Here is an 18,686-nt window from a genome sequence, read left to right as displayed (position 1 = left end):
TTTGAGTGGGGCCATAGAGAATAATGCAGATTTCACGTCCTCCATATCTGGAATCTTACAGAGACCAAAATTCAAATCCTCTGAAATGATAGGTTGTATCCCTTGGGTGACCTCCATAGTAGCCTCCTCATTGGTAGGATCGGCTTTATACAGTTCTTTGAAATAGCTGCATAATAGATTTTGAACTTCACCTTTAGACTTGGTCCACTTTCCATCTGGATATTTCAATTTCAGAATCTTATTATGATGTTGGCGTTTAAGAGTCATCATATGGAAAATTTTTGAATTGCGATCTCTTTCTCGAAGCCAATCAATTCTGGATTTTTGCTTCCAGAATAATTCATTGTTTTGAAGTTCCCACTCCAATGCCTTAATAATTTCAATTTCTTTAGATTGAGAAAAGCTAGATTGAGATTGAAGAGCGACCAGCTCCTCTGTTAATTGCTGAATTTTAATATGAATATTTCCAAAGCATTCCCGATTCCATTTCTTGAAAACCCGCTTAGAGTTGGCAAGCTTTTGATAGAGTCGTTGAGCCGGGGAACCAAAGGGAGAAAAACACCATCCTTGTTGAGCCACTTTGCCACAGTCTGGGTGAGTGAACCACATATCTTTAAACCTAAAAGGCCTAGCCTTTTTAGGGATACAACCAAAAGTATCTACACAGAGAGGTGAATGATCCGAACCAATGGCCGCTTTAACGAAGACTGCATAATCAGGGAAGTCCTGAACCCAAGCAAAATTAGCAAATCCTTTATCCAATCGAACCCGAATCAGATCAGAGTCGTTCCTTTTATTACTCCAAGTGTAAAGGGGCCCATGGTATCCCAAATCAATGAGATTGTAGTCATTAATAAAATGTTGAAAAGTCTCACAATCTTTGTTCAGAGACTGACTGCCTCCTGATTTCTCCATCCAGGAAAGATAAGAGTTAAATCCCCAACCATAAGCCAGCTTTCATTCCTTTGAGAGCCAAAAGAAGAAGAAATAGAGTCTCATACCACATGTCTGAGGTGTTTCCTTGATTTCCCATAGACACAAGTAAGGAAAAATGATGGATATCCCGGAATAGAAACCTTTGCATCAATAAAATGTTTTGTTGCACTGGGAATATCTATGTGAACATCATTCCACCAAAATAATGCCAAGCCGCCAGCTGAATGGATAGGGTCAAAGATAAAACAGCCCTGAGGGGAAAGCCATCTTTTAAAATATTCAAGACTTTGACTGTTCTTCCTTGTTTCCATCAAGGAAACAAGATGAGGTCTCTCAAACTTGAGGAGATTTTTCAAAGATTGAATTGTCGCGGAGCTCCCCAAACCTTGATAATTGTAGCTTAAGAGCTTCATGATGACCAATGGGGTTGATTTCCCCAGCCACCACGGGGCCATAAGATAATAAAGATTGAGAGTCGGGATTAGTTTATGTATTTGCCAAAGCAACCTCATCAATATGTTCCGGAACATTATCATAGTCCCTGCGTTGTCTCTTGGAAGAAGGTGACAACAAAGTCGAGGACTGATACGGATTTGGATAGTGAAGGATGAAGACTATTTTCTTTGCTTATATTTGTGAGAATTGTGGGGTTATTGACTTCTGACTGAATATATAATACAATAATTTTGTAACAGAAACGGAAACAAATAACAGTACACGTGGCTAACAATACAATGACAGGTAACCACAAACAACAAATGACAACGACAAGTAAACCACTAACTATGAAAGCTAAGCTATGGTTGTTGTGAAGAGATCCCTTTCTCTCTGACATCATCTTCTTCTTCTTCTTCTTCTTCTCTTACAAGTACCAAACAAATTAAAGACATTATTATTTATTAGTACACTAGAATGATCAAGATGTATTCATTTTCTTGGTTGTGTTGTGCTTGATTCTTTTCATAATTCTCTGCAATTAAACAAGATCTCCTTCTTCTTGTTGATCACTTGATCTATATATCATCTTATTCTTCAGTTCACCGCAAGGAAGCAAGGCATGATCATGCGATGCTTTAGAATACCCAAAGAGGGAAGAAACGCAGAAGAAGAAGAAGAGAGAATCCAATACGGGGAAATTCAGATTCGCAAAAGGAAGATCGGAAAATGATAGTTTTATGATAAGGAATGGCGGTCTGATATTGGAAGGGCTAATCTCTTCCTGTGGTGGTGTTAATTGCGTGACTTCCTATCGTACCTTTTCCGAGCGACAACTCCAGATGGCAACCAACAACTATGCACCAGAAAGACGCCTTAAAGATAGTCGTGGTTTATTGTACAAGGGGAACCTCGATGATCGTTAAGTAATTGTCAAGAATTGGCAATTATGCAAATCATCATCGGATAATATGCAAGACTCCATTACCGAAGTGGTGGTGGGATTGCAGATGAATAATCACAAGAATGTTTTAAAACTCTTGGGTTGCTGCTTAGAGACCCCAGCCCCTACATTAGTATTCAAATTTGCAGAGAATGGTTGTCTTTCTGATCACATATACGAGAAGGAGGAGGAATTGTCGTGGAAGAGCAGGTTAAGGATTGCAATAGAGGTAGCAGACGCCATATCCTATCTCCACACAGGTACTTCCAGGCCCATCATCCATCGCAACATCAAACCCAGTAATATTTTCTTAGATAAACACTTTGGTGCCAAACTAACCGAGTTTGGGTACTCTGTATCCATTCCTCCGGGTGAAACATATGTGGAAACGTTAGCACTGGGGACTCTTGGATACCTTGATCCTGTGTATTTGGAGACCAGCAAATGTACGGTGAAGAGCGATGTATTTAGCTTTGCGCTGGTATTGTTTGAGATTTTGTCGTGTAAGAGACTTTATAATTATTTCATTATATAATCAGGGATCATTCGGATGATGATGATGACGATTATACGTATGGTGCTGCTGGTATTTGGAGGTACTTCACAGTACAAATCTTGAAAGAAGGAAACGATTACGAGCAGAAAATGGCATGTGCAGAGCTTGCACGGAGATGTATGGCACGCAATCCAGAGGAAAGGCCAACAATGGTGGAAGTAGCATATGAGCTCAGGCGAATCCAAAAAGGTACTTCTCTCAGTCATCAACAACTGAGATTAAGAGACCAAATATATTTTGACTCCCAATTTGACTCTCCTCTAGCTGTGGCGTGGCGCGGGAGCTGGAGGAGCCAGCCCAGCAAAAACAGGGGGGTTTGGTCATTTCAAACAGGAGAGCTAGGGACACCTTATTCGAAGGGTTATATATATGAGTCGAAATAGCATATGGGTTTATACCCTTATTGATGTTTATGTTTGTTATACATATGTAGCGCGATACCTTATTTTCATGATTGTCCAGCTTTTAACATCCCTATAATTGGATCAAAGACTATCTACTGATTTCAAGCCGAGAAAAACATACAAGGCATGTTATAGTATTTGGTATCGATGAATTTTGAAACTTTTTGACTCCCTCCAACAGAGTATCTCTCTTTTAAAAAAAAAATTCCTTACTCAATTTTACATTGAATCATCTAATGGTAAATAAAGTGAATTCTATTAGTAGACAAGACTGATTGCTTGCAAGGGTGGCAATCAATCAAAGCTAGTGGAGTTAAAATGGGTGCTATGTGAATGATTTACCAGGGATAACAAAGCTTTTTCCAACTCCATTGACCTTTGATTATTGAGCCTCTTTTTTCCTCCAATGATATCTGATGTTAAGAACTCAGAGCTTTTGACTTGCCCTACTTTGGAGGAGATCAAAGTGGTTGTTTTTGGAAAGCTAGATTGAGGAACTCTAGGTAGTGGATGTAGGGAAATACCGGATTAGTATAGAATTTGTCTATTTCCCCTTGCATAACTTCTTATCTTTTCTATTTTTCCCTCCTTTTGGATTGAATCTTTACAGTCCATCAATAAATAGGAGAATGTGAAATATCACAAAACCAAAAGGGAGGAAAAGAGTAAGAAATGAGGGTGAATTAATATTCTCGCATTGGGACCTTAGAGATTATTGAATACGCAATGGAAATCGTTGTCGTTTGCCAAGGATCATAACCATTGTCGAGTCGCAGAGAAAGTTAGAACACAAAAACGAGAAATGAGAAAAGGTGTTAATTTGATCATGGGAGAGGGGAAAAAACAGAATGTGAAAACAATTTTAACCTCTATTTATCATATCGGGGCGCTGCTCATGGGGTGGGGGTGCAGCAGTCATTTCGGCCAATCAGGAGGGTAGGGTGGTCATTTCACCCACCCGCCTTGTGTCTGGGTGCAGGAGTGCAGAGAACATTTCCCCATGTCATATATAACTCCTTTGTGCTTTCTTTATTAAGGTGCTAGTATGTCTGCTAATGTTTTGAGATACCACAAACCATTATGACAATAATATTTTACCTTATTTATTAAAAAAATACAATATCCAAAGAATGAAGAATGAAAAATTAAGAATAGGCTAATGGTCCCCAAAGGCTAGTGCAATATGAAAGTGCCAGCTAGTTTAGTGGATAAGACCTAAACTTTATGTTCCCAAACAATGGGGTTTTTCCTTGTAATGATGCAACAGTGGTAGATCAGTAGATGGTCCTCAAGGGCAAAATAAAGTTTAAAAAATTAAGAATTATGAGAGGGTGCATGGACATACATAAATATTTTAAAATTTTAAAGATACAAGGAAATAAATGGGTGGATATTTAATTGAAGGGAGACTGTTCTCTGTGGGGGAACACAGTGGTCATAGATGGTAAAAATAGTAAAAATGAAAATTAATTTTCATTTTATCACTACCTTGGAGGTATGATATAACTTCCCTATAGTCCGACTCCACAATGATGCATTCCACACATAATTAAAGAGCTTCCAACATAACATACTACTGCGTATAGCCATTACTTCACCATCAAGAATGCTTCCAAAATGTTGAATCTATCTCAGATTTCGCAAACATAGGCCGGCCTTTATGGTCCCAAATAATAATAACCAGTCCGCATCTCTCACGATCTGGGCTCCATGAAGCATCACAATTCATCTTGAGAGAGGATTGAGGTGGGGGGGGGGGGGGGGGGGGAGGACCCATGATTGTAGGTGGGTTGGAGTCGGCTATTGATAGTGATGATTCAACAGCCTGAAATTAACGGTGTGGACTTAAATGGCTTTAGGTTGAAAAGTAGGGGGTGTACTTCAAGTCTTCAAGGGGTGCGTGTAGAATTGTCAGAATCATAGGGGTGCATGAGGAATATTGGGTACATTTTAGGGGAGTATATGTATTTAACCCTTTTATTATTATTTGTATACATTTAACAATGGAAGTCGATGTTTACAAGATAAATCTAAATCATCCCATTTTATAGTTTTTTTAGTCTAAACTATATGTTTCCATTAAGAATTGGGAGATGTCTGGAGTAATGGTACATATGTATGAACATACATAAGATATGGGTCAATACAAAAGGGTGTATTTGATTGAATTAGGACATTGAAATTTGACGGTCAGAGTGGACGTATCATCTATCCATATGGTAAAATAGATACATTGTGACATTTGGGAAAAATAACAAACTTTAGTGATAATACTAATTCACCTTTTTTTTTACCTGTCTAAAGTCCTAAACCTTTGTGAGGGGTTTACAGAACTTGCGTGCCATAGTGGTTTCACCCTAGCAAGACCCAGTGGGTTTCAATTTCGCTTGCGCTTGCAATCGTCCTTCTCCACCCCCCCCCCCAAAAAAAAATAAAAGAAAAAAAAAATTCCATATACCATAAAGAACTATGTGTCATTTGGCTTGCAATAAGGGTTCCTACATGGCCATATATTATGCTACGTTGAAGGATGATGTAGTAATTTTAACTATTAGATAGATAATACATGGTCTAGATTAATCATTTAGCAAATTCAAATGTTAACTCAATCAAATACCTTTCTATGTAAGTCCATCCACCCTCTTGTTAGTCCATGCCTTAGTTTGTGCCAATTTTAATACTCCTTCTATCTGCACAAATTTTGTTTGTGAAGTAATTAAGATCAAATTTTGGATGCAAATTACAAGCTTGCATTGATATTAAAATGGGGTACAACTTCTCTGGATTTTGCTCTCATGGCAATAGAATTAATGATTAAAATAATTATAATGTGTACACGTATACTCGGATTTTTTTACCTCACTGAGCGTGAGAAGTTCGCTTACCAAGAAGGCGAGAGAAGTTCGGGCTCAGTGCGTAGTCAGCTATGAAGAAGATTTTTTTCACTAAACTATGTTTGGAAGCCAAGAAAATAAAATAACATAATAATATAATAAGACAAAATTTGTGATGAGGTACTAATAGATTTATTTGTTTTTTTTCTCATTAATTTCAAATTTTATTTTTTTTCTTCTTTTTGTTGACTTCCGAAGATAGCCAAAGGACCTGGCAAGGTGGTGTTTGAGTTCTTTTTTCTGTGTTGCTTTCTTTCTCTGGTTTGTGGATGTATGGAATTTCTTTTTCATAAATGAAAGAGGAAGAACTAAGAAGGCATTTATTGCCTTCCAGATGCTGGGATCCTCCCACTTGCTTAAGTGGGTAGATGGGCTGAACCAGGCTCAGCCCATTTTTCTTTTTATATGCTTATAAAATGGGCTTTATCTGACTCATAATTGTCTGTGACCATGGGCATGATCTTTGCTACAACATTGTGGGGCCATCAAGAGTGCACGGGCCCGCTTAAGTGTCATGAGAGCCACTCTTGATCAACGGCACTTGATCATTTTATGATCCTATGACCATTGAAAAACTTGACTTTTTTTTCTTCTTTGAGTGGGGGAGTGGTTAGAAAACCCAAAAGGATTTGACAAATTTAACTTGTAATGATAATTCAGCATGAAATTATTCTGTTTTTCTGGTGCAAAATTATAATGCATTATTGTGTCTAATACTTGAAACACACTCATCTAAGATGGCACAACCATAAGTATATGGCTGTAACTCTATTCCGTGAGAAGAAAAACATCAAAAAAGGAAAAACCCATATTATTTTATCAAGAAGGAAAATTTTTATGATAACTGGCTATATGTTTGTTGAGTCATAGAGCACACATATAATAGTTCTCGGAACCGAATAGGATCTGAAACCGTCCCACCCATTAATTAATGGTTCTGAATTTTAAATTTGGAATCGGTCAGCTTATTGGTCTGGTTTTGGTCTTAACTACTTGGAGCACTGGTGTCTAGTGATCTAAGTAGGTCTATATATAGGGAAAAAGAAGCGTGAAAGGTAGTGTGGCCCTTATACCAAAACACATGGGGGGTGAAAATGATTGCCCTACCCTCATGAAATGCATAAATTCAGCCCCTGTTGATGCTTTCGTGTGTGCTTCCACTACCTTTCAAGGAAACCTCTCCCATCTACACGCGTTTATTTCGAGCTCAAGAACCCCTTATCTTATTTTTTTTATTTAAAGTTTATGAAAAAATAATTTATTAAAGCTAAGAAAATAAATGGTGTTAGTAGCATCGTTCTTCATAGTATCCTTTTGATGTATTAGCCTAGTGTGAACTCTTACTTCATGGGCTATGGTAAGCCTGAAAGGCAGTGTGGCTCTTGCACCCAAACACATGAGAGTGAAATGACCGCCCTATATACCCTCATTAAAGGCAAACATTCAACCCATATGATGCTTTCGTATGCGCTTCCATTACCTTTCAGAGTAACTTCTTCCATCTACACAATGCGGTTTTTTTTTCGGGCTCAAGAGCCCTTTATCTTTTTTTTTTTCCCCTTAAAAAAAATTATGAAAATGATAATTTATTAGAGCTAAGAAAATAAACAGTTGGTAGCATTGTTCTTCATAGTATCCTTTCGATGCATTAGCCTAGCATGAAAATGCTACTTCATGGGCTATGGTAATGGTATGTTTATCAATTTATTAATATAATACAAGCCAAAGTTTTTAAAGCCAGACTAATTATTAAACGATTGAGTTTCTCTTCACCCACGGTAAATGAAAATCCATTCATCATAGGTGTAGGATAGGCTATAAGCAGGAGAAGACATGGAGAAGGTATTTTTGGAACATACTAAAATCCTAAGATAAGTTTGTCAACCTTAGGATGAACGGTGAACTGTATATAGATAGAGGAATTTTTATCTCTTACAATTTTGACACCTTCCAATTCCCCTACAATGCCTCACATGGGAGCTGAAATGACCACTTACCCACTGCCTGAGCTGAAATGACCACTTACCCATTGCCTGGACACGCTTCCCAAGGCAATGGGTAAGTGGTCATTTCCCTCTCATGTGAGGGATTGTAGGGAATTGGATGGTGTCAAAATTGTAGGTGATAATGATCGATAGATAGAGGGGAACTTTTTCAAGAACATGAGGGGTTTTCCAATCGTAATACAATACTAGAACCCTTTTATTTTTTTGAAATGTGATAAAAAAGTAGGAGTAAAATGACTGCCCCAACCCCCATGAAAGGCAGAATTTTCACCCAGAGATGCCAGCGTGAGTGGCCCCTGCGCTCCCCCGAAAAGGTGTTTATTAGGCTCTGCGAAGATCCATGCCATCCCCTACTTGTGTGTTACGGTCATTTGACCGACAGCGAATAGGGAGTAGGGAGTAGGGATCTTGTAGCAACGACAAATTAAAATCTAGACATTAGTAGCAGCGCAACTACTTATTCCAATCCAGCGGTGATATTTTGCGAACGATGGGTGATCACGATTCGATGTGGCATTTGCACCTCACAATGTGGACACCGTAGATTGACCCATCAATGTAGCGGATTTCACGAGGTTGATCGGCCTGTTAAATTACTAGAGAACCCTCTCATTGCCATCCATATATATAGTCGAGTTAATCGGTCCGGCTCACTGCCCGAACCGATTCCTACTCCTCCTATAAGTCTACCCAAAAAAGAAAAAACCAAAAAAACCAAAAAAAGGCAGAGAGAGAAGAAAGGGGTAAATATATATAAGGAGTCAGGGTCGTCGGCGCCTGGACCTAACGCAAGAAAAGCTTGTTCAATGGAAAAAAAAAACACTTGAAACCCTAGATTCCTTCCCTAAATCCCCAATTCAATCTCTCTCTACTCACGGGGAATTCTTTGGGTATCTGAAAAATCAATAATCAAAAGAGGGGTTTCGATCGCGACCTGTTCAGCGGAGTTCGAGATCTCCTTCGCTTTGATTCAAAAGGTTAGATTTTTCTCTCCCTCTCCTACTCTCTCGTCTGAAGGCTGCACCGCATCCGATCTTGTATCTGCTGTGTTTTGAGATTTTTTATTTTGTAAAATTTGATCTAGTATGCCCCCCTCCTCCTTTTCTTTGTTTAGGAAAATTTATGGTGGATAACATAAATCTTTTAGAGGTTTTTAGTGCATAATCATAAAAGGGAATTGGTTCTTGGAAAATTTTATAGGATCGCTTGAAAAAGGAGAAAAATTTCCTCATATTATCAAATTTATTGTTTAGTTTCACCGTGTTGTAAGTTTGCGGTCTTGCTTTTAGCATTTTATTGAATTATTTTGTTGATTTTTGTGAGTTTATTGTTAAATGATGGTTGTTGGTGGGTATTTCTCCTGTTGGATTATGTTTCTGCCAGTCAGAAGGTTTCACGCGGTTTGATCAAGGCCGTTTGCTGGGGATTTGAAAGCTGATAGATACTTTGTTTTCTTTATCAAGCCATGTCAATGGCAAAGAAAATTCCATTATTCTCATGATCATTATCTGAACCTTTTCCAGAATATTATCTTTAAATGAAACCAATCTTGCTTTCTGTTATAAAAAAATCATTCTGCTGTTTTAATACAATAGGTTTGATAAAAATAACCTGCTCAGGAGTCTTATTTTTTATAGAGTTGATAGGCAAAACAGGATTCATGTAGCTGACCCATTGAGTTGGGCTAAGGCTTTATTTAGTTATATGGTATTATTGTTGATAGTTCTTGGTTTTGGTTCTGCTTCCGATATGGATTTCACTTGACTCTGATGATGGATAGTATTAGTAAAAGATATATTTGTGGTATCATCCAACGTAGCTACTAGCTAGTTGGAATTATCTTTCCTATGGCATATTTGTTACAATTGAGTATTAGGAAAATCTTGAGTGGCTGAAAGTTGAATGGTGAAAGGGAAAATGGGTCTGCCTTCGGAATCAAGTTTTGAATGTTAACCATGCAAGAGGGGGAAAAGAGACTGCTCATAAAGTTGTCTGGTACATCAAAAGAGTACCATACAATTTTGTACCATGAAGAGGCTAAATTTGAAGTACCAACTCAGCCTATTAATTGCATGCGCAATCATCCCAACTCCCACGTGGTCCTCACATATCGATAGTCTTGCCAAATAAGCATGGGAGCCATCGAATTAAGGCCATGATGCCTCCTTGAAGACACCCCCTCTTTTACTAGAATAAAAGCCAATTCTTACCCCTTAAAATGATCCCCTTTGCCCTCCCCCCCCCCCAAAAAAAAAAAAAAAAAAAAAAAAACCTTTTTAGATTGGGGAAGTGGCAGTGGGAACCATTATCTGAATATCGACTTCCTGATCCTGATATATTTAAAAAGCGTGGAATACCAACAATTGCTTAGCTCAGTTGGTGAGCCGTGGTGCGCTTCATGCCCATGCTCACCAAGAGGTCTTGAGTTCGAGTCTCTTGGCTGGTATCTTATCCCCTCCCCTTCTATCAAATATATATGTAAAGCTCCCAATTACCAAAAAAAAAAAGCGTGGAATAAAATGTTTTTCCCCTTTTCGGCGTAAAATTTTACATTTTGAAAAATTTTACATGTTCAAAGTGAAAATTACGCCTAAACAATCAGAGCCTTCAGGAGTGTCTGGGTCGAAGAAACATTTTCTTTTAGGTGTAGTTCATTGGAAGCTGAGGTTAGCTGTCTCAGAAGTTATGCGGCATCTTTCTTGCTACTACTCAAAATTAATAGAAAGGTACACCAGCTTGGTTCCATCAAATAGAAGACAATATTTGTTGAAGCTGTAAATCAGAGTAGTTATTTTATCAATAAGGGATGAAAGGTATCTTACTGCCATTTTCCTTCTGTTATAATTTACCAAATGTTCCATAGACAAGCAATTTTTAGTTGTGTTCCTGGCAAACTACCATGATCTGGTGGTCCAAACATATTCCATGTCATCAGCAGTTGTCTTCTCAGTGCAACGCCTAAAAAATTTCAGATGCTTGCAGTTCAGCAGTTCTCCCCTGTTTTGCCTTGCTTTTTAACTCTATATGATCAGGGTAATATTTATATGTCACGCTGGTAGAGGAGGGTATATCTTCATAATTGTAAGAAACAATTGAATTGTATTTGCTTAATTATGGAAATAAATTGAAGTAGTTGGTTCAGTGTTGCCATCGATTACACACTTTTTGCTCCCCTTTTTAAGTGATGAATTCAGGTTTTGTGCAGATTTAATAATATTTGCTTGTGTTGAAGTTGTGTTGTCCTGCAAGTGGAGTGCATCTTGAACATATTTGATGGATGATGACTGTTCCGATGGATAACTTGTCTGCTGCTCCATCACAGGAGCTTGTCCAACGTCTTTACAACAAGGTATGCTATTGTTTTTGTTGAACACATTGCCTCTTTTTAAATCTGATTTTTTTTTTACAATGCATTGCATTTTCATAGGAAACAAAGTTGTTTCATTCTGGTTGCTCAAGGATGTGGGTTTTGTCCTATGTAAGCCAGATCTTGGATCACAAGGATGGTGTACAATCTTTGGAAAAAAAAAAAACTAATTGCCAATACTTTCCCCACCCATTCTTTCATCTTGGCTTGAAATGATGGGAGTCTTCTGTTATCACATTGTTACTATCTGATAATAGGAAAAAGTCTGTTGGATATTAACACATTCATTAATTAATAATGTGCATATATGTATTTGGTTGTTTGTTATGATTTCTGGGATTTTTGTGGCGAAGCTTTCACGACTGATATGTTCTAAAAGAGTATGAATTGAGAGGAGAGATTGTTGGTGCGGAGTTTGTGGTGTTTATTATGATTGAGAAATGGAGGGTTGTTGCCCTGGTAGTTTACATTGGAGTTGGGTCATTTCTGTAAGGGGAGGATGTGTTAGTTGGCTGGCAGCAGGAGATGTTAGATATTGTATACTTTTTTATCCTTTTTGTCTGCTTTCTTTTACCCTAGGGAAGGAATTTCTTATTCATATCAAAGGATTTACATGGCAGTTGAACTGTTAAAAGTTAATTGATTCTATTCTTGGAATTGAATTAAAGTTTGACACTTATTGAAATTTTGATAGATGTTTATCATCTTTTTTCGCCTGGGACTTTATACAAATATTTGTGGTATCCTTGGACGGAGACGGGAGTGCTAAAACTTATTTTTATCAGACAAGTATTTTGTTAAGTTTCAGCACTTCCCCTTCCTCCACATTGGAGATATGAAGGTGTGCAAATTGGATGACGTTTCAACCTTAACAGTATTGGGCTATCACTTTTTTTTTTTTTTTTTTTTTTTTGTGAGCATTGAAATAGAGGTCAGAACATGTGAGCCGTATATTCACTTCTCTTTGTTGATATTAGAAGTGAAGGATCTTTCCAATAAAGTTTCTTTCATGTTTAAAGGTATTATGTATTGATTGAAATTATTATTTACACAGAATATTGAGTTGGAGAATAAGCGCCGTAAGTCAGTGCGGGCAAGAGTCCCCTCAGATCCCAATGCATGGCAACAGATGCGTGAGAACTATGAAGCCATAATTCTTGAGGATCATGCTTTTTCTGAACAACATGATATAGAGTATGCACTATGGCAATTGCACTACAGGAGAATTGAGGAGCTGAGAGCACATTTCAGTGCTGCTCTTGCTTCTACAGTGTCGAGCACTTCTCCAGGTCGGAAAGGCCCTGCTCGTCCTGATCGTATTGCTAAAATCCGTTCTCAGTTTAAAACCTTTCTTTCAGAAGCAACTGGATTTTATCATGATCTAATATTGAAGATTAGAGCAAAATATGGGCTGCCTCTGGGTTATTTCTCTGATGATCCAGAGAATCAAACCATTCTTGCAAAAGATGCAAAGAAGTCTACTGAGGTGAAGAAAGGCTTGTTGTCCTGTCACCGTTGTCTGATATATTTGGGGGACCTTGCACGGTACAAAGGATTGTATGGAGAGGGTGATTCCAAAACGCGTGATTATACAGCTGCTTCAAGTTACTATATGCAGGCTGCTTCACTGTGGCCTTCAAGTGGCAATCCCCATCATCAGGTATTTTTCTCTTTTAGTTCCATTATGCTGAACTTAGCTCTGAACTAATTTTGTATCGCATATCCATTTTTCCCGTATTTTTCGGTTCTCTGTTCTGTTGTGATTCTAATCTTTTGCATGGTATACATCCTTTGTCTGCTCTCAGCTTGCCATACTGGCTTCTTATTCAGGAGATGATTTGGTGGCAATTTACCGATACTTTAGGAGTCTGGCTGTGGATAGTCCTTTTTCTACTGCAAGGGACAACTTGATTATTGCATTTGAGAAGGTATTACTTTATGCATGAAAATCAGTATGAATATGTGTTTATTGTACGTGTTGTTTTTAGTGCCCTTGTTTATCCTTCTCTTTTTGGTTGAGTTTCGGAAGTTTATCATGTGGGTGAAAGTTGTCCTGGATTCTATGTATGCCACTTATTCAACTGTAGATGGCTATAGGCTTGTCACTGATAGATACATTTATGGTGATAAATATGTATAAATGTTGGTAGTCTTCAATTTCTTTTTGGTTTATAAGAGCATTGTATAATGTACGGACACGGTATCAAAGAATTGTTATTTGTATAAAATACTGCTGCTCTCTCACTATCCATAATGTCTATTTGATTTGGTTTTTTTTTTTTTTTTGTTTATTCTAACTTAATGTTTGTGGCAACATATGGTACTATGCATGAGAATGAGTTTGCTACTTGAGCTAAGGAATATAGACAGCCTTTGCAAGTTTACTTGTAGAAGCTGAGATGGCATGCCACTTTTAATTTTCCATATTATCTCAATTAATTGATTAGTTTCAGTTCATAACCCCTCCCTGTATGATAAGAGGAATCTTTGAGTAGAACATTGGAATTTCAACAGTTAGCATTTGAAGAAGAGTCAGTCTCTGGTGAAATACAGTGTTGCTGTAGACCTGGGGACACTAATGATTCTACGAATCCTAAATTTGACACATCAGATGGTTTGTCTAAATCTGCCACGCCAATTTCTGAATGTGTTAGTGATGTATAACTTTTTTGAAAATGCGAAAATCAGTTTAGGTTTCTGATTGAGAGATTGGGAAGAAGCCTAAGTGACTTTAATGGGGAAGGTTATGTAGTGGGGAATTGGAGAATGGTAGACTGTGTTGTAAAGTGAACAAATGGAGATTGTAGACAAACACCGAGAAAGTCTTTTCCATTATGGCTTCCAGAATGAGAAGGACATGGAAAAGCACAGGTGTATAACTGTTGTAATGGACTGCTGAGCTTGTCGACCATTTTGATCTTAGGAGTTGGTGGAGGTGATAGATGAAGTGAAAGATTGAGCTGTGTTATTGCTTTATGCATGTATTTCCGATGGATTTTTTTACTGACAACTGTGGATACATTTGGTTGCTGGCCCAATATATTTTGTCTTTAACGTACATTGTCTCTGTTGCAGAACCGTCAGACCTACTCACAGCTACCTAGGGACACGAAGGCTTCTGTTAAGGCAGTTCCTGTGCGAATGACTGGGAAAGGAAGAGGAAAAGGGGAAGCAAAGGTTTTATCAAAGGATACCAAAACTCAAGTCACTTCAAACAAGGAGATAACTATACCTGAGATTTTTAAAGCATTCTGCATTCAATTTGTCCGGCTAAATGGCGTTCTTTTCACACGGACTAGGTCTCCAATCTCAAAACATGAAAATTTTGTTTCTAATTACATGTTATAATGATTTGGCTTTCTAGCTATCTATGTCTTCTGATGTTCAAGTAACACTTTCTTTTGTTTTTTTATTCTTGTATCTATTCAGCTTGGAGACCTTTGCAGAAGTCTTCTCTTCAGTTACCAGTGATCTAGATGAACTTCTTTGTTCTGGGCCAGAAGAGGAGCTTAATTTTGGTTCAGATGCAGCTGAGAACGGGCTTCTTGTTGTTAGGTTTGTAGCAATTCTTATATTCACGGTACATAATGTGAATAGGGGCGCTGAAGGCCAATCTTATGCTGAGATATTACAGCGTTCAGTTCTACTTCAGAATGCATTTACTGCTGCATTTGAGTTTATGGGACACATCCTCAAAAGATGCATACAGTTGCATGATCCCTCGTCAAGTTATCTCCTGCCTGGTATTTTGGTTTTTGTGGAATGGTTAGCTTGTCGACCAGATATTGCAGTTGGCAGTGAAGTTGAGGAAAAACAAGCTGCTGCTAGATCATTCTTTTGGAACGAGTGCATATCCTTTCTGAACAAGCTCATGTTGAACAGTTTAGTCTCTGTTGATGATGACAAAGATGAGACCTGCTTTTTCAATATTGGCCGGTATGAGGAAGGGGAAACTGCGAACAGACTTGCATTGTGGGAAGATTTTGAGTTGAGGGGGTTCTTGCCTATTCTTCCAGCGCAGCTGATATTGGATTTCTCGAGAAAGCATTCCATTGCCGGTGATGATGGGAATAAGGAGAAAAAAGCTCGTGTGCAAAGGATTATAGCTGCAGGAAGAGCCCTTGCAAATGTAGTACGGATTGATCAGCAAGGAATATATTTTGATCAGAAGCTGAAGAAATTTGCTATTGGTTGTGAGCCTCAAATGTCTGAAGATTTCATGCTTGCTACTTCGGATTTAACCATGTCAAATGGTTTGACACCAGATAAAAAATTGAATTTGGGTATTGTGCAACCAAAAGCACAGTATGTGGAAGTAGAAGAGGAGGATGAAGTGATAGTATTTAAGCCAACTGTTGCTGAGAAGCCTGCTGGCATGGATGCTCCGAAGTGGCCCTCCTATGAGATCCTTCAGCCTACTGAAAATGTTCCTAAAGGTGAATGGAACGGTTATATGGGTTCTGTTTCAGCTCCTCTCAATAATCTTTCATTGCATGGTGCTTTGGATTTCAGTTCTCGACCACCTGCTTCTTTTGCTAATATTGTCCCGCAACAAATGCAACCAATTAATGCAAGTGCTTCAAAGTGGCTTGTGGAACCAGAGGATTCTCTTGCTAATGGGATTGAGAATATCAGCTTTGCTGGCAATGTGCCAGAGCCAAAACTCGATTTGCAGGGTGGCTTCAGTGTTGTACAGTCTCATGCGCCTTCACTCACCCTTCCTCCTGTGAATACAACCAATGGAAGTGTATTGTCTGGTCAGACAAAAGCCACAGAAACTGAAATACCATCCAAATTTGATTCGATTATGTCATCAGGAGCTACTGTTGATAGTCTTATGGTGAAGCCATTCTCAGCCTTTCCACCGAATTCAAGAAAGAACCCCGTGAGTCGACCGGTTAGGCATTTTGGGCCTCCACCAGGGTTTAGTCATGTTCCTTCCAAGAATTTGGATGAACCCATGGCGGGTTCAGATTTGAAGAATGAGAATTCACTAATGGATGATTATAGCTGGCTGGATGGATATCAGTTTCCATCGTCGACCAAAGGCATTACACAGAACTCCATAAATCACATGACAAATTTGACCCCACATCTCATGAACAGCAGTGGCTTGACAGGGACAATCAGCTTTCCTTTTCCTGGAAAACAAGCTAATGTGCAGGTACAAGTGGAAAATCAGAAAACCTGGCAGGAGTACCAGCTTCAGGAGCAACTGAAACTATACCAGGGACAGCAGCATCAGCTGCAGCTCCAGAATGGGAATCAGCAATTTACTCCGCAGCCTGAGCAATATCAGGGACAATCTCTCTGGTCTGGTCGTTTCTTTGTGTGAGGTCCTTATCAGAGCATAGATGGTAAGAAACTGCTTTCTCCTGCAACCTTTCTTTAGATTCATGGTTGATTCTTTCTCATGTTTTTTAAGTTAGGTATTGTATATGTTGATACTGGGCTCGAGCCTTGCAATCAGCTGACACCTACGCCTCCATACATTCGAATTGTTATCCCCTCCAATTTGCTGCCCACTCCAATTCCTCCAATTCTTCATAGTGGAGTGGAAATGACCATCCTACCCCCTGCCCAAACACTGTCCAAGGTGGGATAGGGTGGTCATTTCCGCTCCTATGTGAGGAATTGGAGGTGATAATTATTCCACACATACCCCACATTTTGTATTGATAATCAGATTCATGTAGAAAGGGGGGAGGGGGACGGGGACGGGGACGGGGAGGGGGACGGGGAGGGGGAGGGAGGGGTGGGGGGCGGAATTAACTTTGTAGCACTGATAATCTTTGCTGATTTGAATTTTTCTGTGTTTGTGAGGTTATCAAGAATCTGTTATGGTGATCTTTCCGTGGCCTGGTGCTAGTGATCTCAGCCTCCACCTTTCCAGCCACCTTTTCAATGTTGCTAAATTTCTGTTGGAGCATGGATGGTTTTGGAGTGCTGCAGGCACTTGCTTCTGATTTAGGTGAGTCACTGTGCTTATTACTTGTGTACGTGAAAATGTCAGGTTTTTTTAGGTCATTGTTATCCCAAATTGAATAAAATTTGAAGCACCTCTGCCAATTGTTTCAGAATATGTCATGCTTCCAAATTGAATCCGGTGTACTTTCAAGTCGAATTTTTTTATTTTTGAGCAGGTACCAAGGGGCACCTTATTCATTGAGGTAGACTGAGAATTCTCTTATTTTGTTTGCAGCATGTGTCATGCTTCCCAAACTGAAGGAACCCAAATGGTGAACGGATAATAAATTGATTGGAAATTCTTTTAAGTAAATGCCTTGTCGATGGGCTGGAAATTTATAGCGTTCATCAACATCTTGGATGGGTTTAGCAGCACTTGTTTCAAGAAATTTGGTGAAGTGAAGAGGATTCCATGCTATTCTACTAGACTGTGGAACTGGTCTTGCTGTTGGAGCAATGTTCGGTTGTCATTCTCATCATCACTGTCAGCAGCCCTAGTAGCCTACTAGGTGGGGATACCGCATAGGTTTGCAGCTGCTGCCTGCCTTCAGAGGAGCATCAGTGCTTGTGGTTGCTTGGGAGGTGTTGGGCTATGGAGAAAGGTCCCAATGAGACGTTGCATGATAAATACCTAATGAACCATAATATAAGATTCCGAATTTCTCTTAGTACAATAACTCGATGGTACTCGAAGCAGTCTTTTATGTCGGTTGATTTGGATGGATTTGGAACTTGCAATAACATCTTATATAATCTAGTTTGTAATATTCAGTGTGCCATCTTTAATTTTTCCCCCTTTTGTATAAGTGAATCTGTTGATCAAATATATATATATATATATATTGAGGGAAGCAGTTTTCTGTACGGGAGTGTGGCCTACACCAGCACTCTCATGAGTCTATCTCTCTCCTCTTTAAAACAAGATGGCAAAGATGTCTTTTCACATGGGGAGGAGAGAGATAGACTCATGGGAGTGCAGGCGTAGGCTACATTATTGGACAGAGGTCTTTTTCCCATATATATATATGGGGTGCTGTTCTCTGTGCCGTAGCACAGGCTGTGCCCAGGCACATGGGGGTGGTCGTAATTACCACCCTGCCCCTCTGAGTGGCAGCCCCATATGCTTGGGTGCAGCCGTTGCGGCCCAGAGAACATTCTCCCTATATATATATATATAT

General features: G+C 39.0%; 2 protein-coding genes across 4 annotated transcripts; both read left to right on the top strand.

The window, feature by feature from the left end:
- The first annotated feature begins 2,287 nt into the window (after positions 1-2,287).
- Positions 2,288-3,663, top strand: LOC122668313 (wall-associated receptor kinase-like 8). The gene is made up of 3 exons (XM_043864899.1): positions 2,288-2,812; positions 2,854-3,059; positions 3,620-3,663. Exons 1-3 carry the CDS (start codon positions 2,343-2,345, stop codon positions 3,661-3,663), a joined length of 720 nt encoding a protein of 239 aa, XP_043720834.1. The 5' UTR covers positions 2,288-2,342.
- A 5,328-nt stretch (positions 3,664-8,991) lies between these two features.
- On the top strand, positions 8,992-17,451 carry LOC122666701 (protein SMG7-like). Of its 3 annotated transcripts, none has more exons than XM_043862749.1 (7): positions 8,992-9,151; positions 11,407-11,523; positions 12,596-13,201; positions 13,347-13,469; positions 14,617-14,840; positions 14,971-16,898; positions 17,365-17,451. In XM_043862749.1, the coding sequence occupies exons 2-6, from the start codon at positions 11,452-11,454 to the stop codon at positions 16,874-16,876; spliced, it is 2,931 nt and encodes a 976-aa protein (XP_043718684.1). In that variant the 5' UTR covers positions 8,992-9,151; positions 11,407-11,451; the 3' UTR covers positions 16,877-16,898; positions 17,365-17,451. The 3 variants fall into 3 exon arrangements, with proteins under 3 accessions (XP_043718684.1, XP_043718685.1, XP_043718683.1); XM_043862750.1 differs by having other exon boundaries at positions 11,380-11,523; positions 17,374-17,451; XM_043862748.1 differs by having other exon boundaries at positions 11,380-11,523.
- Positions 17,452-18,686: the final 1,235 nt, after the last annotated feature.

Source organism: Telopea speciosissima, chromosome 7, assembly GCF_018873765.1.
Source record: "Telopea speciosissima isolate NSW1024214 ecotype Mountain lineage chromosome 7, Tspe_v1, whole genome shotgun sequence".
Classification (NCBI taxonomy): domain Eukaryota; kingdom Viridiplantae; phylum Streptophyta; class Magnoliopsida; order Proteales; family Proteaceae; genus Telopea; species Telopea speciosissima.
This window is presented reverse-complemented; position numbering and strand designations above follow the sequence as displayed.

Coding starts and splice junctions, on each gene's coding strand:
- LOC122668313 (XM_043864899.1), top strand. CDS start 2,343: ATGCAAGACTCCATTACCGAAGTGGTGGTGGGATTGCAGATGAATAAT. Junction 2,813..2,853: donor CTGGTATTGTTTGAGATTTT/GTCGTGTAAGAG, acceptor TTATATAATCAG/GGATCATTCGGATGATGATG. Junction 3,060..3,619: donor GCTCAGGCGAATCCAAAAAG/GTACTTCTCTCA, acceptor ATGATTTACCAG/GGATAACAAAGCTTTTTCCA.
- LOC122666701 (XM_043862749.1), top strand. CDS start 11,452: ATGATGACTGTTCCGATGGATAACTTGTCTGCTGCTCCATCACAGGAG. Junction 13,202..13,346: donor GTGGCAATCCCCATCATCAG/GTATTTTTCTCT, acceptor GTCTGCTCTCAG/CTTGCCATACTGGCTTCTTA. Junction 14,841..14,970: donor GTTCTTTTCACACGGACTAG/GTCTCCAATCTC, acceptor GTATCTATTCAG/CTTGGAGACCTTTGCAGAAG.